The following is a 27,640-nucleotide window of genomic DNA, read 5'->3' on the forward strand; positions in this document are numbered from 1 at the left end:
CCCGGGCCCCGGCGTGGCAGGCAGGGTGGGGCGCGCGCCGCGGGAGCGAGCCTGGCCTCCCCCCGGGCCGCGGAGACTGTCGCCCGGCGCCGAGGTAGGAGTCTGCCGGGAGGGGACCTGGATCGGGGAGCGGGAGGGGGCGAACGCCCGAACGTCTGCTGGGAGCCTGCACGGGAGACGGGGGTCTGCGAGGCCGAGTCTAGGAGGGCAGCCGGGACCTCTACCCTGCGGGGTCCTCCCCCTTATATCTGCGGGGCCGGTCGGGGCTACGCGGTGTCTCCCAGAACCTGCTTCTGTTGCGCCGGCAGCGGGACCGCATCTATGCGGGCGCCCCGCCATCTGCGTCCTCTCCCCGGCTCAGGTCTGCGGGGCTGCGTGCACACCCGGCGCACCACCCACCGCCGCCCCAGTTCCCGGTGGGAGGCCGGGTCTATGCGGGGTGGCCGGGACGGGTGCACCCACGTGTGGATCTGCGCGGAGCGCTCCTCCCACACGGCCCTCCCCTGAGTCTTCGTTCAAGACCTGGGGGGCGGGGGGTGGAGAGGGGGACGGGAGCTGAATGGGGCGGTTGGGGCGTGTGGCCTTAGCTGCGCAGTCCTCCCGGGCTAGGGCGGGGTGGAAGGGGATGGAGCAGGGCGGTGCCGGTGGGCGCTGCGTCTTCTGGGGGCACAGAACTGGTGGCTCGGAGGGCGCACACGTGCGCGGAGACCTGTGTGTGGTGTTTGGAGGCGGGTGTGCGTGTGTCACGTGGACACGAGTGTGCCTCTGTGTGTGTGGGGGGGGGGGGGGTGCATTACAGGGATAAGTGGTGTGTGAGGGCCGGTTACAGGGACGTTGGCATCCCCCTCTCCCAGAGAGGGCGTGTGTGTCTTGAGGGCACAGGGGTGTGTGGAGAAAGTTATGTCCCGGGTCACAGGACTGCACCTGGATGGGCGCAGAGGGCGTTGTCTATCTGCCGAGTGGGCGGAGGAGTGCAGGAGGAGCACACGGCGTGTGTCCTTGAGGATCCCAGGGAAAATGCACCGGCTTCCCCCGCAGCCCGCACTCCTTCATTCAGCACATACAGACTGTGCACCCACTGTGTGCCAGACCCAGCCCTAGGCCCACAGACTCTGGTGACACCTACCTCCTCCTTGACCTCTCACCCCCAGTCCCACAGCAGGCAGAGGTATCAGTTTGAACCTCACTGGTCTGAGTCATTCCCCTGCTCAGAATCCTCCTCTGGCCTTTGAGGCCCTTCTGGTTTCTGTCGTCGTCGTCGTCGTCGTCGTCCCCCCCCCCCCCCCCCCCCCCCCGCCCCCTCCGCCCCGCTCCCCCTCCTGCAAGCCAGTCCCCGAGTCCCCAGCCAGGAAATGGCTCTCTGTCATGGACAGTGTGAACTTCCACCCTCTCCCCCTCTGAAATCGTTACTCAGTGTTCATGAAAGAACTTAAACACCACCTCTTCCAGGAAGCCATCCTGAGGCCAGGCACCGTGAATGACAGGGCTTTCTCACCCAGGTATGACTCGGATGGTGATCAGGCCCCTCTCCCATGGGGAACACCCCCCTGCAGCCCCATTGGCCGCCTTGCTGTTCCTCAGACAGAGGGAGCATGCTTCCACTTCACAGCCTCTGTAGTTGCTGTTCCTCTGCCTGAAGTGCCCTTCCAAGATGTCCACACTGCTTGTTCCCTCACTTCAGATTCTGCTCGATTAATGCATCAGAAAGGCCCTTCCTGACCACACCCCAGCCCCTCACTCGATTTCCCTTGCACGTTGTACTTTTCTCTATAGCAGGTACTTGACATGTCATCTGTTAATTACAGGCTTTCTTGTTTGCTTCTTCTTGCCCCCAGTAGACATTAAACTGCATGAAAGCAGGGCCTTGATCTTTTTGTTTCACTGCTTTATTTCCCAGCACGTGTAGCAGGTGCTCACTGAGTATTTGTTGCATGAATGAATGGCTCTGGATTTGTATCCAGGAGTCTGTGTCCCTGGCTGCTCCCCAGCCTCGGAGCCCCCAGTCTGAGGGTAGGTCTCCTGCCCTTCTGTCCTCCAGATTCCAAGTTCCTGGTCTGGGAGAAGGGTGACCACCTATCTATATAAAAGGCTGATATGCTAAGTGTCCTTCCCTCTGTCCGGGTAATGATGTCACATAGCAACGCCTGGCTTCCTCTCCCTAGCGACAACTAGCCTCCTTGCAGTTCTTCAGCCCAGGAACACGACTTGCTTTATAACCAGCTGCAAACCCTTTACACGGTAACCAAATGTTTGTGAAGTGTTTTCCCGTGCCTCATCTCATTTGATCCTCACAGAAGTCCTGGAGTAGGTAGATAGGAGACTTGGTGGAATCCTATTTTCTTTTCACTTGCTGGAAAACGGAAATTTAGAAAGCTTAGAAACTTGACCCAACTGAAAAGAAGTAAGAAATGGTGGACCTTGAAAATGACTTCAGGTTTTCTCACTGCGCAGAATATAGTCAAACACTGCTGCAGTTAAATATTTCACCCTTTGTTCTCCCTGCGTGATCTACAATAATAATCCTGCTTCGTGTTGATATTTACTGCTGTGTTGCTGACAATTACCTGACAGAGAAGTTGGGGTGCTTCGCTGGGCTGGAAAAAGTTTAGTTAAATTAGAAAGCAGGTCTAATTAAGCACGTTTATTCTATATCTGTAAAACTGGTTCTCAATCTTGTGGCCCTTTAAATATAGTTCCTCAGGTTGTGACCTAACCATAAAATTGTTTTCGTTGCTACTTCATAACTGTAATGTTGCTACTGTTATGAATCGTCATGTAAATATCTGATATGCAGGATGGTCTTAGGCGACCCCTGTGAAAGGGTCGTTCGACCGCCAAAGGGGTCGCGACCCACAGGTTGAGAACCGCTGCTATAAAGGGCTAAGTTGACTCCCGCATGTGTGATACATATAAAGCTCTTGCTGGCACCAATCGCATGCGTGTCTTTCGATCTGTCATTGTCAATCGTGAATTTGGTTGACACTTTATTATAGAGAAAGGGCAATAGCGATATTAAGATATTTCTTCTAATTAATTTCCCTTCAATGTGCACGAATTTGTGTACCGGGCCACTTGTATTTGCATAATAGAGATGTTCCCTCTAGTCCTTGGTGTGGAGGATGGGATGGGGTTCGTTCAGGATGTGAACCTAGAGTGGGGAGACCTGTGTGGCCGAAGCAGTTGGAAAAGAGAGTGGAGGCTGAATCTGGGCTTTTAGAGAGAATCAACTTGGTGACCTCCCCCCGCAGTGGGGACATCCGGGAGGGAGGACTCCCAGAGGAGATGTCCGAGTTGTCCTCCGGCAACAAAGGAGCGGGAGGTGTGCTCCCGGCAGAAGGCACAGCTTCTTCAAAGGCCTGGCAGCAGCGCCCAGTCTGCCGTTCAGGAAGCCGTGAGTGGTGTGGTGCGGCCAGAGTGGAGAGTAAGTGGGGATAGGGGGAGCAAGGCTGGGCGGAAGGAAGAGGATGGGTGATGAGGGCTCCTGGGGTCCTGGCCTGGGAGAACTGGGAGGGTGGTGGTGCCATCACTGCGATGGGAACAGAGGAGAAAGGGCAGACTTGGGGGACACGCTGAGTTAAATCGGGGCCCTGTTGAGTCGGAGCCGCCCAGCAACATGGAGGGGAGGAGACAGCTGGGTGGGAAGAGCTGGACTGGAGGCGCATACCTGGTTTGCAGAGGAAGAGGTGCCCTGGTAAAGGGTGAGGTCTGGACACCATCAGCCGAGTGCACTGAGGTTGCGCTGAGGTTTGCTGTGCAGAATCGGGCAGAGCCCACCTTGGTGCTTGGGGCCTCTCTCCCCGGGGATGGTGGAAGGGGGTGTCCTCGCAGCAGGCATCCTCAAGCATGACTTGGCAGCAGATGACGCCCGGGCCTCCCTCGAGGGGAATGAGTCATCCCAGGCAGAGGCGGGGAACGGGAGCCGCCAAGGGCACCCGTTGCCTGGGCCATCCAAACACTTGTCAGGAGCATAAACACAGGAGCCTCTCTGATGTCAGGGCCACCTTCTGTGTCTGGCCCGGGTGGCTAGACGGCCTCCTCACAACTTTCCCTTCTGGCTGGTCCTCTGCCAGTCAAGGCCCTGGGCTCTCTGTCTGGATCGTAGCTGGTCCCCTGCTCAGCCTGGCCCTGGCGTCCACACAGCCTTCCAGGACGCAGACCGAGGCCGAACTGTTCCTGAAGTCACCCCAGCCGGTGCTGCTTAACCAGCTGCGACGAGGGCAGGAGCTGCTTGCTCTGTCCTGCTCCGGGCCTTCTCTCAGGGGCCCGGGTGGATGGGACTCATCCTAAGGAGAAGGTTTGGCCAAGCAGGATCTGGAGCCGGAGTCTGCATCCCTTGGGATAGCCAGGCACCTGGGGGTGGGGGACGTTCCTGACAGGGCACTGGGCCAGGCCTTCCCAGAGCCAGGGGACAGATAGGGGTTCTACTATGTACATCCAGGCTCTTGCTTGGTGGCTTCCTGACAACACATCCCAGTCCCACATTGCCCCGGCACAAACGGCTTCGTTTTCCAGTCTTATCCACTTCCTTCTATAGCTCTGGGCGTTGGCAGGATGGTAGCCATCCATCTGATTCGCATATGAGGAAACTGAGGCTCTAACACACTCAGTGTCTTGTTTAGGACAGCACAGCCCGAGCCTGTGAGGACAGGATTGGGGTAGCTTTTCCTGGTGCGTGAAGGCCGTCGTCTAACCATTCTCAGCTGCAGGCCTGGGCTGGACCCGGGAGGCCCCGCCTGCCCAGAGGAGTCCTTGCTCTGACCTGGGCCTGGCTCCTAGCCACTCTGTCTGCCTCTTTGCCCATGGGGTCCCTAGTTATCTGCAGAATCAGTTGCTATAAAACATCTACCAGGGCTAAGGTTGGGGCAGGCCTGGAGAGACCTCTTAGGGGAGCCCCCAGAGAGACCTGGGGCCTGCCCAAGACACACAGCCCAGCCCAGCAGGCAGCCTCAGGATGGTGAACAGGTGATGGTGTGGGAAGTTCAAACTAGACCGGTGTTCAGGTTCTCATGGCCCCACAGTGCACATGATCACACTTACACACCCATGTAGACCGCACTGATAGACTTCTGTCTCCATGCAGATGTGTGCCCATGTGCGCCCCCCCCCCCCCACATACACACAGACACATGCTGTCACCCCAGGCCCACAGCTCTGTTTGCACACATTGTCTCATGTGTGGACACATGCCCTCACATGCACAGTCCGGGGCGCCAGGCCCTGTCGCCTGGACACGAGGCAGGAGCCTGGGGCCTCCCGGGCCTCCCGGGCCGCCTCCTGCACAGACGTGCTTAGTCACCTGAATTGGATCCAGGCGGGAGGGAGGGGGGAGGGCCTGACGTCAGCCCTCACAGCCGCCTTGTGCCGCCCGCCCGCGCATCCATCTGGGCGACAGCGTGTGCCAGGCAATCACAACAGCAGCAGCAGCACAACAACTCACTTTTACGGGGCTTCCTTTGCCGCAGGCCCAGTTCTGAGCCCGGCATGGGCGTTCACTCCTTTACTCCTCACCACCAACCGGCTCAGGGAGCCGAGAGGCCAGTCCCCCCATTCTGTAGGCGAGGAAAACCCAGGCGCACGGTGCAGTCACCTGCCCGTGGGCTTGCGGCCAGGAAGGTGCAGGGCCTAAACCAGGTCCAGGCCCCAGGCTCTGTAAGAAGCAAGAAGGCTCTGCCCTGACTTGTGTGTGACCCCAGGGCCATCCCTGCCCTTGGCTGGGCCTTTCCCCCTCTGAGAAAAGGGAAAGGGAAATAAAGTAGGATGGGCTCAGGGAACAGCCTTCCTCAGGAAAATCATGCAAATGTTATGGGCTAGGGCCACCTTTACCCTCTGTGGGTGGGGGCTCTGTCCCGTGGTGCCTGCCCTGGTCCAGAGGGCACTGCTTCATTCCCTGTTGTGGGCTGGGGCCTTAGGCTTGTTGGGGTCCCTTCTCTGAGGCTGTTTTCCCATCTGTCTAATGGGGATAGGGCTGTAATGATCACTATGGCAACCATTCATTCATTCAACAAATACTTACCAAGCTCCTACTCTGTGCCAGGCACTGCTGCAGACACCGATGATTTTATGGAGACAAGGCAGACAAGAGCCTTAATGTACGGAGTTTATATTCTGGTGGGAGAAAAGGGGCCTGTAGAGTGAGGGGGACAGGCAGCAGACCCCAGGGTGGGCCACCAACCGGGAGGAGGGGGATGGGTGGGCCAGGCTTGGAGGGCTCCCTTCAACTTTGGCTTCTTCCCTCCTGCAAGGGGCCTGGTTCTCAAAGCCTCCCTGGTCCTTTAACCCCATTCACTGCCCCCTTTCACTTCCTCCAGGGAGGCCTCTCCTGTTCCAACCTACTCACTTGTTCCTTCTCAGCTCTTCCAGGGAGCCTCTCTGATGCGCCAGCTCTTCTCCTTTCTCATCTCCTCCAGGGAAAATCCCCCCCCCCCCCCCCATACACACACACTCTCACTCTTCCAGGTGCAGCCTCCTCTCTTTGCCTGTTACCAGTCTGGATTCCCTTCCCCCTTCCTTTCTGTATGTCAACAGCAGCTCCACCACTTCCAGGCTTCCATTCATCCAACACAGGGTGCCAGGCACAGGGGCCTGGAATGCCCCCTCACCCACGGTCCTTTTCCAAGCCTTGCTATGGCCCTAGGGACTCTGGGAAGGGAAGGTCTTGCATCCCTAGTACAGATGGGGAGACTGAGGCTCTGAGTCAGGAAGGAGCCTGCCCACGGCCCCACAGGAGCTTGGCTAGTGGGACTGGAAGCCAGCCCGGGCTCCTCTGTGGCCAGAGGACTCCAGTGAGCCCTGCCTCCTTGACAGCTGTCAAAGCAAGGTGACGGGGGAACGAGGGGGTGAAACAGACCGTGTTCTCCAGTTGCTCTACTGGGTCAGAGGAAGTTACCACCAGACAGGAAGGGCAGAGGGTCAGGGGTCACTCACTTCCTATTCTTGAGAAGATGCCTAGTTTGGCCCAGGAAGGGGGTGGGGCATCGAGCTGGGGTGGGGCCAGTGCTTGGCCGAGGAGGAAATGGAGCCCCAGCCTGAGTGTCGGGCGTTCAGCTTGGGGTCCAGCTTCAGCCCAGCACTGTGGGCAAGGGTAAGGGCTAGGGCTGGAGGTTGGAGGTGGATTCGGGGTTCAAGTTCTTGGCCTCTGGCCTGGGTTGGGGCTCAGACTGCCCTAGGGCCAGGGAGGGTGTGAGGCCAGGCCAGGGGGAGCATCTCAGCCTGAACAGATGTGGCATACACTGTGGCCACACAAATACACTGGAAAAGCAAGTGAATTCTCTGGACAGCCCCCAAAGCAGCAGCCCCTGCCCTGATGGACCCTGTCCTGGGCTGCAGGCTCTGCTGGGAGTAATGGGAGACTTGCCCTGTGGCCCTGGGAGCCCCTGGGAAATCTTCCTGGAAGCAGTGAGAGGGGTGGGGGTCAGGGGCTCGAATATCAAAGAGGCCTCCCCGGAGGAGGAGGTGCAGGAGGTGCATGGGCCTGGAGCACCAGGGAGGCCTCTGCGTTACCAGCGCCCAGCTCAGCTTCCAGGCAGCAGCCTTGGAATGCTCCACTGTCTACTGTCGAGGGGTGAGGCTGGTGAGTCACTGGGCTGTCTGCTGGATGCCGGCCTCAGCTGACCCTGTACTCTGTTTCTCCCAAAGCTGCTGGGCCTCCCGTGTTCTGCCCGTGTCTGTCTGTTCTGACTCCAGATCATCAGATTCTCCCTGCTTCCCTGTGTAGCCAGCAAGGCAGACATAAATGTGCCTGTTTTATGGATGGGAATACTGAGGTCTAGAGGGCTGGTGTGCAGCAGAGCCAGATGAGTTCCTGGAAATCCTCCAGTTAGTAGGGACGGGTCCAAGATTGGCTACTGGCAACCCAGGCAGAGGGAATAGGCAGAACAAAGGCATGGAGGTGGGACTCATAGGGTTGTGGCCACAATGGGAGAAGGGCCTAGAATTCTGACCTCCTTGCTCCATGGCCAGAGTTGAAGCCCTTTCTGCCCTCATTTCTCAGGTTCCCAATAAGGCTGCACGGAGGACCCCCTTGACCGTGGCGATGGAGGGGGGCCCAGCGGTCTGCTGCCAGGATCCTCGGGCAGAGCTGGTGGAGCGAGTGGCAGCCATCGATGTGGCCCGCTTGGAGGAGGCAGATGGTGGCCCGGGGCCTGCCAGGAACGGTGTGGAACCCCCACCACGGGCCAGAGCTGCCTCCATGATCCCCAGCAGTGCTTCAGGACTCCCCCTACCCCGACCCAGCCTCTCCACCAGGAAGCTGTCTCTGCAGGAGCGGCCAGCAGGAAGCTGCCTGGAGGCCCAGGCTGGGCCTTACACCACGGGGCCTGCCAGCCACATCTCCCCACGGGCCTGGCGGAGGCCCACCATCGAGTCCCACCGCGTGGCCATCTCGGATGCAGAGGTTGGTGGGTGGGGCAGAGCTAGGGGGTGCTCATGAACTTCTCAGTAGTCCTCAGTGAAGACCCTTTCTCTTCCTATCCCTGTTGTAGCTTTTGGTTTGCATACTCTCGGAGTTGAGGAGCTCACTACCTCACAATAAGGCCTCTTCCCACCCAGGGAACCTCCAACTGACCCGACCTCTGCATCCTATACATCCCACCATTCCCAACCCCACCCGGACTTTGGAAGGAAACCCGCCCTTGTCCCCCAAGAAGTCCTCTTAGAGATTTGAGGACAGACACAGTGTCCTCCCACCCCAAGACTTCCCCAGCTTGAACCCCACCTCGAATCCTGCCTCCTCGAGTCTACTCTGACTCAGAAGCTGCCAGCATGCTGCCAGCCTCCGGGCTCCCCCTGGCTCTGTCCTTGCCACTTAGGTCTAAACGTGAACCTGAGTATGGAGCAATCTATAGCCTTCAGAGGCTGAGCCTTTTATGCCTGAGCAAGGGCTCCGGTCTCTCATCGCTCTTCTCATCCTTGTTCGTGTAATCTAGACCTCACATCCAGCGCCTCTGGAAATGCTTGCTCATGGCTTTCTTACAGACTTGGGTCTCCCAGACCTCAGCTTCCAGGCAGGAATCAGTGCATTTTTCCTTAGCCAGGCTCCCCATTCATGAGGCTTCTTGTCACTCTTGGTGGTCTTGTCACCACCAAGTTTCCCCCACCCCAACTTGAAATGTTGCTGAAACCCCCTGGGGTCTGGGAGTAAGGGGCCTGGGGCCCGGATTGATCCCTGAACAGGATCCCGAGGTGAGAACAATGCTGCCTCTGGATCAAGCTTTACCTGATGCTTCCTCTCCCCCCCAGGACTGTGTGCAGTTGAACCAGTACAAGCTGCAGAGTGAGATTGGCAAGGTAGGACTGGGGCTGGTCAGGAGCAGCGGGAATTTAGTTTGGGATTTTGCAGGCAGGCTGTCAGGATGCTCTGCTTGGTGCAGCCCCTTCTCCTCTGGGAATGTGAGGCAGAGACAGGAAGGCCCAGGCCTGGGAGTGAGGAAAATTCTGTCTCCTGTAGGAAATGACTGGTGTGGGTGGGGCTGATGGGAGATGAGTCCTGATTCCTGACTCCCCAAAGTTGTGGGTTTTTTTAAAATATGTTTTTATTGATTTTTTTAGAAAGGGAGAGAGAGAAAAAAAAACATTGATTGGCTGCCTCCTGCATGTCCCCCCCACCCCCCCAGGGATTGAGCCCATAACCTGGGCATATGCCCTGACCGGGAATCACACTGGCGACCTCTCAGTACATGAGATGATCCTCAACCCACTGAGCCACACTGGCCAGGGCTCCCCAGGGTTTTGATGGAAGACTAGGAGGGACTGGGGGAGGCATGGAGCTGCATTGAGCCAGGCAGGGTCAGTTACCAAGGCAGGCCTGAAATGTAAGCCCGTTGGTGGTGGGAGTGGAGATGGGATGCAGGAGGAGGGGGCCAGAGCTGTTGGGGCTCCCCTTGGCCTGAACCGGCCCTGGGGGAGGCTGCTCTGCCCAGGCGGGGCTGACCTGTGCCTATTCGCAGGGTGCCTACGGCGTGGTGAGGCTGGCCTATAACGAAAGTGAAGACAGGCACTATGTGAGTCTAGGGATAGGAGGGGGGTGTTGCCCAAGCCCGGCCCTGGAAACCTGGGGGGTGGGCAGACGCTGTGCTGGGAAGACAGAGGACGACCCTGTCTCTGAAGGGAGGGAACTCCCTGTCCCTAGGGGTATGCAAAGGAAGTGACCTTCTTGACCCTGGTAACATGCAATCAGAGGCTGATACCTCTGAGGGCAGAGCTCCAGAAGGGCATTTTGGAGAAGGGTCAGGCCTAGACTCAGATGTGGCCACTTCCTCACCAGCTTAACCACTCCAACCACACCCTTAGTGGCATGACAGGTGCCACATGTGACCGGCCTGTACTGCCCCCTGGTGGCTGCACACAAGTGACATGCCTACCCCTCCCTCCTTAGGCAATGAAAGTCCTTTCCAAAAAGAAGTTACTAAAGCAGTATGGCTTTCCACGTATGTATCTATTGGGCCCTGTGCTTGGGGGCCCCTAGCTGGGGCGTGAGTTGGAGGGTGCGGTGGGGCGGGGGGGGGGGGACAGAGGAGAAGGAGACCTCAGCCCCCTAGCTAGTTTTTGGTGGGACTGGGAGTGGAGGAGGGACAACATGAGCAAAGGTCTGGTGGTGGGCATATGCTTGGTGTGTGGGCGACAAGACCATGGTCTTGCAAGTTTTTGCTTGAGGCTGGTTGCGAGGCGACAGGGGGGCCCAGACTCCTGCAACGGGCTTGCCTCCTCTTCCTGGCCACAGGTCGCCCTCCCCCGAGAGGGTCCCAGGCTGCCCAGGGAGGACCAGCCAAGCAGCTGCTGCCCCTGGACCGGGTGTACCAGGAGATCGCCATCCTGAAGAAGCTGGACCACGTGAATGTGGTGAAGCTGATCGAGGTAGGAGGTGATGGTGAGCGGGTGGGTACCTGTGCCCGAGTCGTGTAGAGCACAGACCCAGGGATCCTGCCGAGAGACACGTGTGGCTGAGGCCTCCAAGGACACAGCCAGACTTGGGGCAGGGACGGCAGGGAGGCTTCAGGCGCCAGTTCAGGCTGGTCTGGGATGTTCTCGCGGTCTCCCTGAGGGTGAGCGTCGGTGATTCCTGAGGCCTCATCTGTCGGTGGATAGCGGCAAAGTATCCTGGGGGGCCCGGGGCTGGGAGGACAAGGAGGCTTGGCACTTCCACCCCAGGCCTCCTCAAGCCCTACCCCCACGTCTGCTCCCCCTGACCAGGTCCTGGATGACCCAGCTGAGGACAATCTCTATTTGGGTGAGTGACCCAACTCATTCCCAAAGCAGCTTACCTGGGGTCGGTCCAGGGGCTCCTCGGGGATACAATGGCCTTCAGGGGGCCAGGGAGGAAATACACACTCTCCGGCCCTGGGTCCCCTTGCCCAGCCCTGCTGAACCAGGCTCAGAATATCCAGTTTGAGTCCAACAGATATTTCCAAGTGCCCACTCTGCTGACCAGAGAGACAATGGGTTGAGTAGACACAAGAAGCAGGCTCCCTGATGTGGGTTCCCAGACCCTGTCTGATAGCTCTGTGCCTCAGTTTCCTCACCTGTAAAATGGGGGTAATAGTGGTATCTGCCACATGGGGTTGATGTGAGGAGTGAATGAGTCATTACATGCGAGAAGACGTACTCACTGTGAATGCTAATGTTGTTGTTAAATTAAGTTCCCGGTGCCTGATTCGTGGTTGGGCTCTGGAGGCCACAGGAAAAGGGGCAGAAGGAATGAACACTGGCTTACAAATGAGAGGCCAAGGCTTAGGCTCCACTCCCTCTCCTACCTGCCTATCTGTTATGACCTTTAGGAAAATTTCTGCCCCTTCTGGGCCTCAGTTACCCCACCCTTGCCCCGTGAAAGGGGTCCACGCTGTATCAGATGAGGCAGGTCCATAGTAGACCCCACTCTTACCCATTTACCTCCTCTGATACCGTGGGACCCCTGTCCTGTCCCTCCCGCAAGGATGCCTGGTTGCCTGCCCCCTCCTTCACCCTCCAGAGCAGGGAGGGGCCTTGGCATCCCCTGCTCTGCCAGCCTGGCTGCACCTTACCTTCTTTTCTTTTCTTTTCTTTCAGTGTTTGACCTCCTGAGAAAGGGGTGAGTTCCCCATTCCGATCAGGCAGGTCAAGTTTCACCCAGGCCTTCCTTTCCCTTCCTGTGTCCCTAGTCCTAGGGTCAGCTGCTCTGGGAGAAGGCAGAGGCCCGGGCCCTGCTTTGGGAAGCTCTGGGCTGGGCGGTGGGGATGAGAGACCAAGAGGGCAGGTCTTTGAAAGAGGTCAGTGAGGCCGGAGTCGTGTAGCCAGGGAGGCCTCTGGAAGAGGGGTGTGTTTTGAACCAGGCCTGGAAGAACTGGAAAGAAGATTTTGATGGAAGAGGAGGAGAACGGAGTGTTTCTCAAGCAAAAGTGTAGAGAAGGGACTCAACTCCTACCTCTCTTACCTGTATTCAAATTGCAAGCAGTTCCTGCGGCTTGTTAAGCTTGTGAGTTGGGTGGGTGGGACTCCATTCACTCCCGTTTACAAGAGGGGAAGCTGAGGTTCAGAGCGGTAAGGGGCTTGCCCAGCACCACACAGCAAGTCACTGATGAAACCCAGGGGTCTCACTCCGTCTGCCTTCTTCGGCCGTCTCGGGATGTTTGCAAAGCAGCAGACACGGAACAGTGGCCATGGGCCTGGGTGGACTGGAAGCCCTGATTGCTGAGGCCTTGAATCCAGGCTATAACTTGTCTCTCTGCTGGGGGACTTCTAAAGACCTATTGGGGAGGAGACAGGCCGTGGTGTCCCTTTCAGACTCGGAGGCTTTCAAATGTGTGTGTTTTGTAATTTATTGATTTGAGAGAGAGACATTGATTTGTTGTTCCACTTATTTATGCATTCATTGGTTGATTCTCGTATGTGCCCTGCCCGGGGATCAAACCTGCAACCTTGGTGTGTCCGGATGACACTCTAACCAATTGAGCTGCTTGCTCAGGGCCTTGCAAATGTTTTTGACCTCCATTCAAAGGGAGAAGCATGGTTCACACTGCCATTTGCATCTGTCACTGAAACCAAAGTTTTACAAAACAGCGCATGTCCATATTACACATGATCTACTCGGATATATTCTACTTCATTAGGAAAAAAGCAGTGTCAGGGTTCAGCTTGGGGTAGTCACCCACTAAATTGATTTCATGGCTCTATATTGGGTCTGGACCTGCAGTGTGAAAAAGATGGCTCTATGTGGCATCTTTACCACTGTCTGATTATAGGTAATAAAGTACTTAGAAGAAGGATTATCGCCCATCAGAAATTAAGATAAAGCTAATTTAAAATGACAGTGATCTGAAGGGATATTTGTGTCTATGTGTATTTCTAAATTTGTATCACGTATGGGAGGAAAAAGCTAATATCTTAGGTTCTGGGGACCCATTTGAGGATAGAGGGCTCCTGGGAGGTCTCAGGTGGCCTGAAGGTCCCCGCCCTGGTTCCCCTTCCCCTGCTGCTTGCCTCCACTCAACCTGCTTCGGCTGAACTCCCCTCGCCCCTCCCTCCACAGGCCGGTCATGGAGGTGCCCTGCGACAAGCCCTTCGCGGAGGAGCAAGCTCGCCTCTACCTGAGGGACATCATCCTGGGCCTTGAGTACTGTGAGTGAGGGGCCGCCTGCCTCCCGCCTAGGACTGGGGACTGGGGATGGGGACAGGGGGCAGGGGACAGGGGACAGGGGTGGGAGACACCGGAGGGGGCGGAGCCCAGGCTGAGAAGGCTCTGAGCCTGTGTTGTCAGTCAGTGCCGATCTGCCAATCAGCTTCAGTTGGGGATGGGACCATGGACCTGGGGGCGAGGCCTAAACCTCCTAAAAGGCTAGGGCAGTGGTCGGCAAACTGCGGCTCTTTGGCCCCTTGAGTGTGGCCACGAAGTTTCAATCGCACTGAACGTGCACGCCCGCACATAGTATTTTGTGGAAGAGCCACACTCAAGGGGCTGCAGTTTGCTGACCATTGGTAGGGGGATGGGGTCCTTCCTGGTGCCTGGTCATCATCAAGTGACTCTGCGCCTTGGGTGTTCTGTCTGGCTCTCTCCCCTGCTGAGTTCTTAGCCACGCTCAGCCTCTCTCCAGGGCCTCAAGAGGGGTGGGAAGGAAGAGATGTACGTCCAGCCGCTTGGAGCCTGTGCTGTCGTGGAGCCTGTGGGTGGTGGCAGTGTGGGTTTACTGTGAGGGGCCCCACGAGACAAGAGCTCAGGAGGGAGGATGTTATCTTAGCCTCTATCTCCAAGTCCCTTTATTCCTACGTATTCACTCACTTATGAGTATCTACTGAGTGATAGCTGGGGGCAGGGAGTTGACAAGGATCTCATGCCCAGTAGCAGGGACAGGGATCTAAGCAGGCAGATGACACAGTGCAGTGCCTGCCAGAGCTGGGTAGGCATGGGGCTGTCAGAGCACTGAGGGCCGAGGGAGGCTTCTTGGAGGATGCTACTTGGGACCAGGGTCCTGAAGGATGAGTAGGAGTTCGTTGGCCAGGCTTGCGGGATGGTGGGAGAAATACAGCAGGCAGAGAGAACTGGGTGGGCAGAGGCACAGAGCGGGTGGGCGTGGACTCTTGGAGGATGGGAAGAAGTTCAGTCTGGTTGAGGCATGAGGGCCGGGAATGCCTCCACAGAGGACGTTCCTGACTTCGTGCTGTTGTGTTGTGAGCTCGGAGGCTTTGAGGAGCAGGGAGGCGTGATAGGGTGACACCTTAGAAAGCTCTGTCCAGCAGCTGCCTGGTGGCTGGCTAAAGGGCGAGAGGCGGCCAGCTGGTTAGGGACGAGGCTGTTTGCACAGCCAAGTGACAGATGGTGAGTCCTGGATTAGGGCAGTGGCAGTGGAAGGAGACAGGAAGGAGGTGGGGTGGCCAGCACCAGTCCTGGGGAGGGCCCCCAGACACCTGGGCTTCTGGCCTGGTTTGGGGAGCAGGAGTGGGGCCCCTCTCTCTAAGATCTTAGCTTGGTTTGTCAGGAGCATATCCTTGCCCTGGGAAGACAGGATGAGAGCCCAGCAGAGGTGACAGGAACCAGGACTGTCTTTATCGCATTTGGGCCACTCTGATGCCCCCAGATTAATATTCTCTTTGTACATATGGGGAAACTGAGGCACAGAGAGAGGAAGGCTTTGCCGAAAGTCCCTAGCAAGGGCCTTGAGGTCTAGGCAGGGGGCATTTTTGCTCTGGGCGTGGTCATTGGTGGGTGCACCAGCTTGGCCTCCGCCCCTTCCCTATCCTGGGACTTTCTTCTCAGTTGAGGATCTATCTCCCACCCTCTTTTCCCCTCAACAACTCCCCCCAAAACAAACAAACAAACAAAAATAAGCGAATCCCACCTGACTTTTGGGCAAAGCCTCATCAATACCCAGCTAATGAAGGTGAAGGGCTTCCTGGGTGGATGGGTGAGCACCAGGGGCTGACAGGCAGGCGAGTGGAGGCTCGGGGTGCTGAGGACGGCCTCATGTTTCTGGTCCCTCGAAGGCAGACTTGAGGCAGCCCAGGAAGGCTCTGGCGGGAGCGTCCAGCCTGATGCTTACAGATGGAGCAAATTCAGTGATGTAGCTGTGAGAGCAGCTGGATCTGGAATAGATCTTAGAGTTGGGTCCGTGGGACTTGCTGATGAGTTGGCTGTGGGGTCTGAGAGAGAGAGACCTGAGCAACGGGCGACACGCTGTTAACAGAAAGGAAAAGACTAGCCGAGGAGCAGGGGTTTTCTGTTCTGTTTGTTTGGCGGTGACGGTGGTGGGGGTTCCCGACAGAGAAATGGAGTTCTGGATTAGACGTCTTCTTGAGAAAGATTGAGCTGTCTACTGGATATCCATGTGGACAGAGAGCCTGGCATTCAGGGGGGAGGCCAGGGTTTGAGATAAGAATTTGAGACACTTTCCATGGTCAAATACACAGCCTCTTGAGACGGATAGGTGTGTGTCACATCCCTGTGCTCATCTGGTACCATCACTGCAGGACCATTGGTGTTGTTGTTATAGAACCCTCATTCACTCGTTCCCTTGGCCCCCAGCCTTCCTCCCCTCCTCTGCTCCCCTCTCCTGTTTCCCTCTCCATCTTTCCTCCTTCCCAGCATCCTGGGTCTGTCCAGGGGAAGGTGTTTGCTGAGGAGGGAGCCTACAGTGCATGGCAGTGGGGCGGGGTCAGTGCCTTCTCCCCGCCTGAGCTGCCTGTCTCTTCCCAGCAGTGCTGAGCCCAAGAAGCAGGAAGAGTTCCCAGCCTGCTAGCGAAGGCTGACCCTTACTTGGCCATGTGCATCCTGTAGGCCCAAGGCCTGGGATGCCCCCTTCCCTGGATCTCCTTCAGCCCAGAGTCCATAGGGCTCAGGCAGTGCCTCTGCAGGATGCCCTGCAATCCCACCCCGAGTCCAAGGAGCAGGAGCATCTCTGTCCGTCTGGGTGGGGGATGGGACTGGGGAAGCCTGATAGGCTTTGGGCCTGCAGACTGTACCCACGTCATCTCTGGGAGAGCCAGGGATGGCCCGTGCACTCCCCTCCCCCAGTTTCCTCTGACCTGCCCCTCAGTAACAGGTGCCTTGATCGCCATGGAGAGAGCACTGGACTTGGAGTCCCAAGGCCCCTAAGAGTCCAGTCCTAGGTCTGGACCGCCTGGCCCGGCCTCAGTGCCTTCTCTGCAGAGCAGAGCAGAGGGCCCTGGAGTCCTCTTCTGGGGTCCCCCTGAGAGGAGTGTGTGTGGGCGCCTTCTTAGCTGCCTTGAGACAGGCTTCCCTGGCCGGGCGGCGGGTTTGGACCACGGCCTGGGCTGCGGTCCCGGCCGGCGCTCCAGCTGCCTCTCTCCGCAGTGCACTGCCAGAAGATCGTCCACAGGGACATCAAGCCATCCAACCTGCTCCTGGGGGACGACGGGCACGTGAAGATCGCCGACTTCGGCGTCAGCAACCAGTTTGAGGGGAACGACGCCCAGCTGTCCAGCACGGCCGGCACCCCGGCGTTCATGGCCCCCGAGGCCATCTCCGATACCGGCCAGAGCTTCAGCGGGAAGGTGGCTCCCAGGGCCTGGGCTGAGTTGGGGTTCAGGTGAAGGGGTGGGGTAGTTTGCAGTGAGGCCTCATTTCCAAGCTGAGGATGCCCGTGTCCTGTATCTCGGGTGTGAACACCGAACACAGTCCCTTCCTTCATAATTACCTCTGCCTAGAGTCTGACAAACGCCCCAACTTCGGCCTCCTCTCGTGTTCCAGCAAAATGTCCCCAAGGCGCCCCTGCCAGCTGCTCTGTGCTGAGTTCTGGACGGGGCTCTGGAGCAGGCAGAGCCCAGACAGCCCAGCTCTCTGCCCTTCTGGAGGTGGCAGGGTTTGAACTAGGCTTTGAAGAATGGGGAGGATTTGAGGAGGAGGTGGGGCCCAGAGAACATGGGGGCACAGGCTTGGGGCACGGTGGGGCTTGGGCAGTGCGAGGCCTGGAAGTTCAGGTTTTCTCCTGAGTGAGAGGCAGTGGGCAAAGCTTTCTGAGCAGGGGCTGCAGTTCCCCGTGTCCCCCGCACATGCCTGTTCTCACCTGTGGAATGATGGCTTCCCCCCCTGCACCCCCCATCCTGCCAAGGAGGCATGTGGATGCCTGTGTGGGGTGTGGGTGTGGAGCTCAAGAGAGAAGTCAGGGGTATAAATAGAGATTCTTTTTTAATTTTTAATTTTCAATTTTTTAAAAATATGTTTTTATTGATTTGTTTTAGAGAGAGAGGAAGGGAGAGGGAAAGGAGATAGGAACATCAATCAGCTGCTTCCTGCATGCCCCCCACTGGGGATCGAGTCTGCAACCTGGGCATGTGCCCTGACTGGGAATTGAACCAGCAACCTCTTGGCATGGGAGGACGCTCAATCCACTGAGCCATGCCAACTGGGCTAATTTTCAATTTTGATATAATTCCAAATTTACTGAAAAAAAATATAAGAAATTATATATATATATATATATATATATATATCCAGATTCACCAGTTACTGACATTTTGTCCTATATACCTTTTCACCACTCTCCCTGTGTTTATGTGTAAGCGTATGACATTCTTCTGAACCATTGGAGAGTTAAGTTGGAGTCCTCCTCCTCCTTTATTGTTAAAAACCTCAGCGAATTAAAAAAAAAAAAAAACAACAAGGACATTCTCTTATATAACCTCAGTACAATGATCAAAATTAGGGAATGTATCACTGATGAAAGACTGTTATCTAATCAGCCTTGTTCAGATTTCACCACTTGTCCCGATACTGTCCTCAGAGCCCTGTCTTCCTCTGGTTCAGGGCCGGATCCAGAGCCCGTTGCTTAATCCACTTGTCACATCCCTGGTGTCCTTTCATCTGGAAGAGCTTGGCTTCTCTCTCTCCCCTGACCTTGACATTTTGAAGAGAACAGGCCTGTTACTTTGTAGAATGATGTCAGTTTGCGTTTGTTTGTGTTCCTGGATTGGATTCAGATGAGGCATCTGTAGCGAGAATATGTAGGTAGAGATTTGAGAATATACTCCCATACGAGATAAAGCGGATACCAGGAGAGGAGGTGGGGTTCCAGAAGGGGAAACGGCGAGAGCACATGCTAGAACCAGAGTGTGGGGGAGCTGGGGGAGTTATGGACTGGCCCTCGGCCTGGGCAGGGCTGTTTCTGGGGTCCGAAAGAAGGCATATGGTGGCTTCTCCAGTGGATCATCAGGACGAGGGATGATGAGCTGGTTTAGCATGTGTAAGTTCGATACACCATCGTTTCCGGCCGCTTCTGTGTGATGGGTACAGCAAATGTGACCTAGAGGTAAAAGAGGTTTGCACCTGTTGAGTTGAAAATGTATCTAGTTTGGGCCTGTTCCAAAGAAACTTAGAATCCCTGAAGGCCAGGGTCCTGTTCTGGTCATCCCTGTGCCCCAGGGCTCAGCACAGAGTCGGGCAGGGAGCCAGGGCCTGGGAGTGTTTGCTGAGTGACTACATGACTGAGGAAGGAGGTTCCCTGCACGCCCTCTCCCACAGCCCACCGGAACTGGCAGGCAAGGGGTGTTGGTTCATTCTGGGAGGACTGATGGGAGCTGTTTTCTTTCTAGGCCTTGGATGTGTGGGCCACGGGGGTCACGCTGTACTGCTTTGTCTATGGGAAGGTGAGTGCTGGGTAGGCTGGTGCCATGGGCTGGGCCCAGCCAAACCAGGGTGGCTGACAGGAGCAGGCCCTTCCTCTGTGTGCTAAAGTGACCTGACATTTGAAAGGGGCCACTGGTCTCAGAGAAGACCGAGGGAAAAGAGGCTTTTTCTGTTTTTCTCTTATCCCCTTGGGAGGGGATTCATGTGTAGGCGTCCTGGGACAGCAGACACCCCGAAGGCAGGGATGGATGGTGGTGTCGCCACCGCTCCAGCCGAGTGCTCCGGGTCCGGTCCCTCGATGCCATTCATTTACACACATTCACTCAGTTGGTCATCCATTCAACCAATCGGTTTTGACTCCTGCTCTGGGTCAGGCTGGGCCTTGGGGACACCCGACACTGATTTGGCCGAGATCCCTGTCCCCAGGTGCTCCCGCTCTAGTGACCGCACTGAGGGGCAGGAGGGAACCTCAGTGAGCATGTTCCCAGATCCCAGGCCTCGGAGTGGCGGCCTCCCTGCTGGCAGCTGTACCTGATGGGTACACCCAGCCTCGCGGTTTCCTCAGTGACTGATTTGGTCAGTCAGTGTTTGTTGAGCACCTGCTGTGTGCCAGGCCCTGGACCAAAGTTAGATGAGGTTCCTCCCGACTAAGGGGTCCTAGAGAGATGGGGCCGGTCTCCAGCACGCATTAAGGCTCTGGGCCTACATCCTTCATCTGCTTCTTCACCCCAGTGCCCGTTCATCGATGACTACATCCTGGCCCTGCACAGGAAGATCAAGAATGAGGACGTGGTGTTTCCTGAGGAGTGAGTAGTCCGCCACTGGGGCTCCTGTCCACCCCCAGGGAGGCAGGCCTTTAGCAGAGCTTTTGCCCTTTGAAGGCCCCACCCCCGCCTGCAGATCTGGAGGTGGGGGTGCTGCTCCTGGGAGGGCCCTGAGCAGATGGAGGTGGGACTGGCTCAGGGCCTCTGAGACATCTAGTGGGAGGGGTCCCTGTGCAGATGGAGCTCTGAGGCTGGGAATGGGGCAGGGTGACCATGTCACACATTCACATTGCTCCTTCACAGAAGGCCTCCAGGGGGGCCAGGGCACCACCCCCATGCAGACCCTGGGCCCATAGGGAACCTCCCCCCACCTCCCCCACAGGTGGACAGGGGTTTCCAGATGCCAATGTGCTGCCCCGTTTCACAGATGGAAAAGTGGAGTCCTGGGGGAAAGTTATCAGTGGGCCTGGGATTGGAAGCCAGTCCCTCCTCTCCCTCCCTTTGTGACTGAGGTCTCTGAGCCCAGAGAGACTGTATAGAGAGGCCGCCCTGCTCGTCCACAGTTCTTCTGATAATGATGTTGGCTACCAAGGCTCCTCATCTTCAGGCCCCTCCTGCCATCTGCCCAAAGTGCCCAAGGCAGGTCACAAGCCAACCCAGGAGTTTTCCTCAGTGACCTCTGCTCTCCTGTGCCCACTGCCTGTCTGGTCCCCAAGTCCTCTAAAGTCCCCCTCTTACCATCGCTTAGCGGCATTGCCACCTGGGTGCCTGCCTGGGTCTCCCTGTTGTCAGCCTCCATCCAGCCCAGCCACCAGTCAGGCCAGGTTGACCCTGATAAAGCACAATAAATCTCACCATATCTTCAGCTTTTTGCGAGGCTTCCCAGAGCCCACAGGGAGAGGCCACGCCCTGGCCCTGGCATTCCAGGATGTCTGGGTCCTGCCACCACACAGCCTCCTTGCCCTGCAGCACCAGGCATCGGATTCTGCCCCTTCCCTGCCATTGCCAGTCTCCTGGGCCTCTGCTCCTGCAGGACCCCTGCCAGGCCAGCGTCCTCCCAGCCAGGATTCAGCACCTAGGACAGCAGAGGGCACCGGGGCCAGCAGTCCCAAGAGTGGGTTCCCTCTCTGCAGGCTTGTAGGGATGGGCTCCCCAAGAATGGTAGCAAAGAAGCCCAGAGTTTGGGCAGAGACAGTCCAGGCTGATGTGGGGCTGACTGTCCTGGTCCCCTGTCCCCTGAGTCCCTCCTCCCTGCTAAGCAGCCATGTGCTAACCCGCTCACCTCTCTGGGCCTCGGTCTCCTCTATCATGTGAGAATCTTCCCTGCCACCTCCCAGGTGGAGGAGAGGATAAGATGCTGAGTGGCAGCGTCTGATGTCCTATAAAGTGACTCTTCACATTATTCCAGGGGCATCCCTAGGGGTGCCCCCCTGCTGTCTGAGCAATGAGGGATGGGTGTGTCTCTGCCCTGGGGTGCTAATCAGGGAACCCCAGAAGCAGGATGGGAAGGGAGAGGTGGGAAGGAAAGGGTCCTCATCAACCATTTCCCCTCATCTCTTTCCTTCCTCTCTTTAGGCCAAAGGTCAGCGAGGAGCTCAAGGACCTGATCCTGAAGATGCTAGACAAGAATCCCGAAAGGAGAATTGGGGTGCCAGACATCAAGGTGGGAGAACCATAGGCCTCAGTTTCTCCTGTGGTGAGCCCTACCCCAGGCCTTGTGGGTTTGTGGGCATTGGGCTCTCTCAAGGCTGTTGGTGGTGGAATGCCCATGGGCCTTTGCTCACTGGGTGTCTGTGCGTGTGTCCCTGACCCTCCCTGCCCTCCTGACTTTGCAGTTGCACCCGTGGGTGACCAAGAACGGGGAGGACCCCCTTCCCTCAGAGGAGGAGCACTGCAGCGTGGTGGAGGTGACCGAGGAGGAGGTGAAGAACTCGGTCAAGCTCATCCCCAGCTGGACCACAGTGGTAAGAGGGTGAGGGGTGCTGGGAGGAGGGCGTGGCCATTGCCCGAGACTAGCTCTCTGCTGGGCCCTGTCGGGGTTTAAAAGGCCGCCTGGCGGGCCAGCCCCAATGCTACCGGAGGCCCCTGTTCTGCTGGCTTTCCTGGAACTGTCCTTGTGGCAGGAGGAGGGACAGGGTCGGAGAGCCAGGGTGCAGCAGTCTCTCCTGGCATGTCCCTCAGGCCGCTGCACAGCTTCCTCTGCGCTGTCTGGCACAAGCACTCCTCACCCCATCCTTCCCGCCTCAGCTAGGAGGCATTTCCCATGCCCTCAGGATAAAGCCCCACTTTCAGCTGGACATCCCAGGCCCCTCAAGGCCTCCTTCTGGCCTCTGAGCCCCCCAGGCACCAGTTGCACCGGGTTCCTACCAATTCCCGGAATTCACCCTCAACCATCGTCCTCCGTGCCCTTATCCTTCCCTCTGCTGGAATACTCTTCCTTTCTCTGCCCACTCAGCAGGGCCCACCTCCGAGCAGAGGCTGCCAGTGGGTCTGGTGCTTGGGGGCCTGTGTTCCTCATGCTGACTGACCTGCCCTCCCTAGATCCTGGTGAAGTCTATGCTGAGGAAGCGTTCCTTTGGGAACCCGTTTGAGCCCCAAGCACGGAAGGAAGAGCGCTCCATGTCTGTCCCAGGAAACTTACTGTTGTAAGTACCGGTGGGCTGAGACTTGCAGGGCACCCCCTGGGGTGGGGCGGGGTGGGGGCACATCCTCCCACTCTCACTGTCACTGGGCTGTGAGGCTGAGCTGAAACCAAAATGTGGGATTTGAGTCGAGTTTGTTGTCTCACAAAACTGAAGAATGGATTCGCAGACAGAAGGGGTTAGTGGAAGCAACGTTTATTGAGAGAAGCCAGTCCTGGAAAAGGTACAGCTGGGGTTCCAAAAGCCGGCCAGTGTCCAGAGCTTCCATTCCATGTTGCAGTTGGGTGTAGTTCAGCATCCAAGCCAACTAAAGTCTATTAGTCCCATGTGTAGAGTCCCAGGTGGCTTATGGCACCGGAGCCAGGAACCTCGGATGCTGGAGAATGAGGGAGAGGAATTGCACGCTCTTTTGTATCCATGCTTGCTAGCTTCTGATGGGTTCTTTCAAAGACTTCTGCCTTAGTAATATTCTTGTGATTGGTTATTTGCAAGCTGCCTGTCTTAGTAATATCTATATATGTCTCCTGCATGTGCCCTTCTTTTCCGCCCAGCTGGGCTGTCTTAATAACTCCGCCTAGCTGGGTTCCCTGGTTCTGCTTCCCCCTCCCTGGTCCCGGTCCCTGTCTACCTAGCTTCCCTCTGTCTCCTCAGGGGGAGACTCAGCTGGGCCTCCGAGGTGCCCTGTTTGCACGTCTTTCCTCAGCCCATGGTAGGGTTTGCAGCAAGGCCTCATGTCTGCTCCTCATAGAAGGGTGGCTCGGCTGTGGAGGGAGGGAGCTTCTGCCGACTTCCCGGCGTGGGGCAGTGCTGGCTGCTTTCCTGAGTGGCCCATGCTCCCTCCAGCCATTGCGGAGGCCCTGTGCCTGGTCAGCGCTCTGTAAACGCTTGTTCAGCAAGTGAGCATGAGCAGGCCAGCTGTCCGGGCCAGGGAAGAGGAACCCTCCTTTGCTGAAGGCTCCCTACTGTGAACCAGGCATGTGCGGTCACCACCTGCTAGAAGTCAGAAAAGCAGTTCCGCAAACCTCCGAGAGCCTGGTCTTCAGCTTGTCTACCTTCTCCCACTAAAATAAAATAAAAGTCAGTTGGGGATGCCAACAAGGTCTACTGGAGTTTGCGCACAGACCTGCAGACAGAAAGCCAGGCGAGGGTCCTGGACCCGCATTTGGCCCTGAGACGCGGGTGCCTTCCTCTGGCCGGGAAGGGAGCTGCAGGGAGGAGGAGCTGTGTCTCCAGCCTGCTGTGTGGGGAAGGCGTGCTCCCCAGAGGGAGCCAGACACAGTCCAGGTACCTCGGCCTCTCAGGAAGGAGTCTGTTCACTTGTGCTGTCCAGGTGCCCAGACAAGGGCTCTTTCAGGCCGCCCTCTCATGAGTGGGCCCTTTAGAAGTGCCGGTCCCCTCATCATGGACAAGCTGGTGTCTGCTCCCTGCCAGAGGTTGCTTACCCTCAAGGATATCCATATACCAACCTCTTTTCCTCCTCTTGACAAACTTTCTGGTCAGTGAGGGGTGAGGGGTAGAGTCTGGGAGAGGCCTCGGTGTCACTGAACTTCCCATTCCCTTGTCTCTTCAGTAAGTTGGCCAGGCCTGGGGAAGGGCTTCTCTGGCTCCTCTAGGTCTGCAGGCCTCGGTGATGGAATTGGGCTTAGTGCAAGGAATCACATACTTAGCATCCAGCGCAGCCGCTTCTGAGAGTGAAAGAGGAAGCTATTACTAACTATGCCAGGACTACATACATAGTCAAAGCCATGCCAGCAAACCTGGACATCTGGTCACCCTAGCTCAGTGCCTGTGACTCAGCGCCCCCTAGTGGTGGGACAGGCCAGTCACAGGCTAAAGACATCCTGTACCCACCTAATCTATGCCTCGCCCAGGGCTGGACTGCAAGTGAGGAAGGGAATCATTGTCCTTTTATAGCCATGCTAATGGGGAGACAGGCCAGTTCCCTTTATTAAGTATTGGGCCTAATACTCTCCAGCTATAAAATTCTGCAATTCTGTGACTCAAGTTTAATTTTGAAAAGCAGGTTTTAAATTTGTCCTTGATTGACTCTATTTTGTATGCTTTGGGATAATAGTTGAAGCTCTACAGTCAAGTTAAATGGAATTGATCCTTTTTTAAGATATCAAAACCCGTTCATTAGTCATTTTAAAAAGAAAGGTCTTAGGGGGGAAATCAGATACTGGAATCTGTTGAACGTGTGACATCATCCCAAGATTGACGGGTTACTCTACCTGTGCACAAGACAAAGAAAATGTAAAACCAAAGCCCCTCTGCTCAGGACTGTGGGGGCTGATCTAGGCCTACGTGGAAGGCCTGCGAGGGCGCAGGGAAGTCAGCCAAGTCAGAACGTGTGAGGCTCCAGACTTCATCTCTGGGCAGTAGGGAGCCATGGAGTGTTGTAAGCCAAGATTTGGGGTAGGGAGACCAGCAAGGGGCCACGACGCAGGAAGGCGAGCTTGGGGTGCCTGTGAGTGTGCGGGAGAGTGTCCTTTCTGAGTGTATGCTCTGATCCCTGAGGTCCCTCTGCCCCTGTATCCCCTGAACAGGAAAGACGGGTGTGGTGAAGGCATCAAGAGCCCGGAGCTCCCTGGTGTCCAAGAAGATGAGGCTGCGTCCTGAGCCCCTGCATGCGCCCAGGGCCACCCAGCAACACGCTCATCCTGCGCCTCCAAAGGCCCCTGCACTCATGCCGACAGCCGCCCCTGCGGGCAGGGGGCTGGGGACTGTGGACCCTCTCCTGGCTCCCCTCCCCCCGTCATGCTGCATGACCTCTGCGCGTGTCCGAGACAGGATTGGAATATGTGTCATCTGGGGTTTGGTGGGCAGGGCTCCCTCGAGCCTTTCTCCTCGTCTTGGCTCTCCCCGTGGAACCCACGTTGTGGGGAAGGTAGGTACGCTCGGTGCCTTAGAAACCCCACGTGGCTCGTCGGCAAGGCCCAGAGGCAGGAGGCGAGCAACCAAGATGGCAGGAGGAGGCCTGGCTTACCACCACTGCAGAGACCTCCCACCGGGGCTGGGCAGGCTGGGCTCAGCTGCCACGCACATGGAGGGGTGTTCCCTGCCACCTTGGGGGGACGCTGCCAGAGCTCGAGTCTGCTGAGAACACTGGTACGGAGTCTCTGAGTCTTTGATGGGTGTTCCGGGGCCTCACTGGGGCAGGGGCCAGTATTGGAGAATTCAGATTCTTGTTCTGTTGTCTTTTACTTTTGTTTTTTACATGGGGGCAAGGGGCTACAAAGACCAGCTTGGGAACAGCCAATGACCTCTCCAAAGCTTTGGGTGGCTCCTAGTGCACCCCACCCTTATGTGCAGCCAGGTGAGCTGAACTGACCTTGCTGGATTGTGTTTCACACCCAGCACTAGCCAGAGAAAGGGCTGAATTCAACTCTCAGCAGAGACCTGAGCCAGGAACACCACGTCTTCCCTGCCCGCATCACTCCCTCTGTGGCTCCTCAGAGCCATGGCTGCAGAAGAGACACCAGGGGCCGAATGGCCTGAGAGCCCTGGACTCACAGGGCCGTGGCCTTGCAGATGCTGAAGTAACTGGAACCCAATCTCCAATCGTACACTGGCCTCCCCATCTGGCCCAGAAGCTGCCCTCACATTCCTACGCTGAAGGACAAGCTGCCCACGGTGAAGGCCGCCCTAGAGTGGGCCCTTGGTGGGGTGTGCATGCTGGCAGGCGGCCATGGAGCAGCAGGCCTTCCGCCACTGCCTCACCCCAGGACAGTCGCCATCCAGCCTGCCCCGAGCTGGAGGGCTGGACTGTGTGTGTCGACTCGGCCAGGCTGGGGCAGACATCTCTGTGGGACTCCTTGATGGCGTGGTGTTCGCTGACCAAATGCTCAAGAGATTGGCCTCCAAAGGAAAGCAAAGCAGGACTCATCAGATACCTCCCCTGAAAACGTGGCCAAACAAGGGGGTCCAGTGGCGGGCGTGGGTTTCATCTCGCAAGAGGACTTGTGCCGAGAAGGAAGGGAGGCCGGGCCGGAGGAGGGTCCCTCCCGCGCATCTCCGTGCCTGTGGGTGTCCGTCGCGCCTCCGCACACACGCATGTGCGTGCCCATCCGCTGCACAGCACACTCGCATGTCTTGCACTGGCACATGCATCTGTAATATAGTTTCTATGTCTATTTAAGACTATGAGCAGCATGTGGCCCGTCATCAATGGGTCCACGTTTCTCCCTGGCTCCTCTCCGCTAAGGCATTGTAACCAGGAAACAGTTCGGGACTGTTTTTAAGAACACTGTCATAGAGTTCGTGGGAGGCCGGTCACCGACCCGCAAGCTTTCCTTGAGCATCTCTGCGCTGGGGCCTGGCGGGTGGGGCCTCAAGGGGGTGATGTCCATCGGACTTGCCCTCGCAGAGCTCCAAGGTGAGCCTGGCTTCGTGGGCCAGGTCACAGCCGGGATGGCGTGCTGACCCCACCACCGTGGGTTTGGGTTGGCATCGTTTTTGAACGTAGCACAAGTGATGAATAAACTCCATAAGAGTGTTATAAACATTAACTTCTCAGGAAGTGAGTTAAAAACATTAAAAGCCCTTTCTTGAGTTAAAACAACAGCACTTTGTGTGTGTATTCTGTGCTCCTGGGTGTGTTTTCTCGCCAGCTGGCTGTGCTTGCATTTCTGGGAAGGTCTGAGCAGGACCGTGGTGGGAGGGGCTCTAGGGGGAAGGAGAAGAGAAGAGGGAGGGAGGAGGGTTGGCTCAGGCTGCTGAGCAAGTCCTGTGGCTCCTGCTTGGAACAACAGGGTGTTGGGGAGCCAATGGGCTGCTCGTGGGGCACCCGGCCTGTTTCACAGGGGCCCAGGGGCGCCGGGGTCTGGTCCTCGGGGCTGTCTGCTCCCCGTGTGGCAGGAGTCCCAGTGGAGCCTTACAGGAGCCCTGTGACGTGGGCCCCATGTCCTCCCTGTGCCTCCTTAGCCTTGGGCACTGGCCTGGGGTTGTTCGACGCCACAGCTTCCTGCTGATCCTAGGGCCCTCATGGCCACGATGAAAAGAGTCATCGTTGAGGTCAGACAGCCTTGAACTTGGATCCAGCTTTGCCATTTAATCGTCGTGTGACCTCGGCAAGTCATTGGAGGAGTCTCAGTTTCCTTATCGATCGAATGCGGATCATAGCACCTCCTCAGGGTTCTTTGAGGCTAAACCAAGTCCTGTGCCAAGCGTCTGCCACAGTGCTTGGCACA

At 57.1% G+C, this 27,640-nt stretch overlaps 1 protein-coding gene across 2 annotated transcripts; it reads left to right on the forward strand.

Annotated features, from left to right (window-relative positions):
• On the forward strand, positions 1–27,004 carry CAMKK1 (calcium/calmodulin dependent protein kinase kinase 1). Of its 2 annotated transcripts, XM_070393815.1 has the most exons (16): positions 1–94; positions 7,991–8,392; positions 9,238–9,285; positions 9,945–9,998; positions 10,373–10,424; positions 10,718–10,851; positions 11,188–11,224; positions 12,040–12,061; positions 13,499–13,587; positions 16,775–16,974; positions 19,012–19,065; positions 19,778–19,851; positions 21,385–21,472; positions 21,645–21,773; positions 22,351–22,454; positions 24,998–27,004. In XM_070393815.1, exons 2-16 carry the CDS (start codon positions 8,033–8,035, stop codon positions 25,068–25,070), a joined length of 1,518 nt encoding a protein of 505 aa, XP_070249916.1. In that variant the 5' UTR covers positions 1–94; positions 7,991–8,032; the 3' UTR covers positions 25,071–27,004. The 2 variants fall into 2 exon arrangements, with proteins under 2 accessions (XP_070249916.1, XP_070249915.1); XM_070393814.1 differs by lacking the exon at positions 9,945–9,998 and having other exon boundaries at positions 15–94.
• The last annotated feature ends 636 nt before the right edge of the window (positions 27,005–27,640 follow it).

The sequence above is a fragment of the Myotis yumanensis genome, unplaced genomic scaffold (genome assembly GCF_028538775.1).
Source record: "Myotis yumanensis isolate MYYU_CA2020_CCGP unplaced genomic scaffold, mMyoYum1.0.hap1 SCAF_16, whole genome shotgun sequence".
NCBI classification, from domain to species: Eukaryota; Metazoa; Chordata; class Mammalia; order Chiroptera; family Vespertilionidae; genus Myotis; species Myotis yumanensis.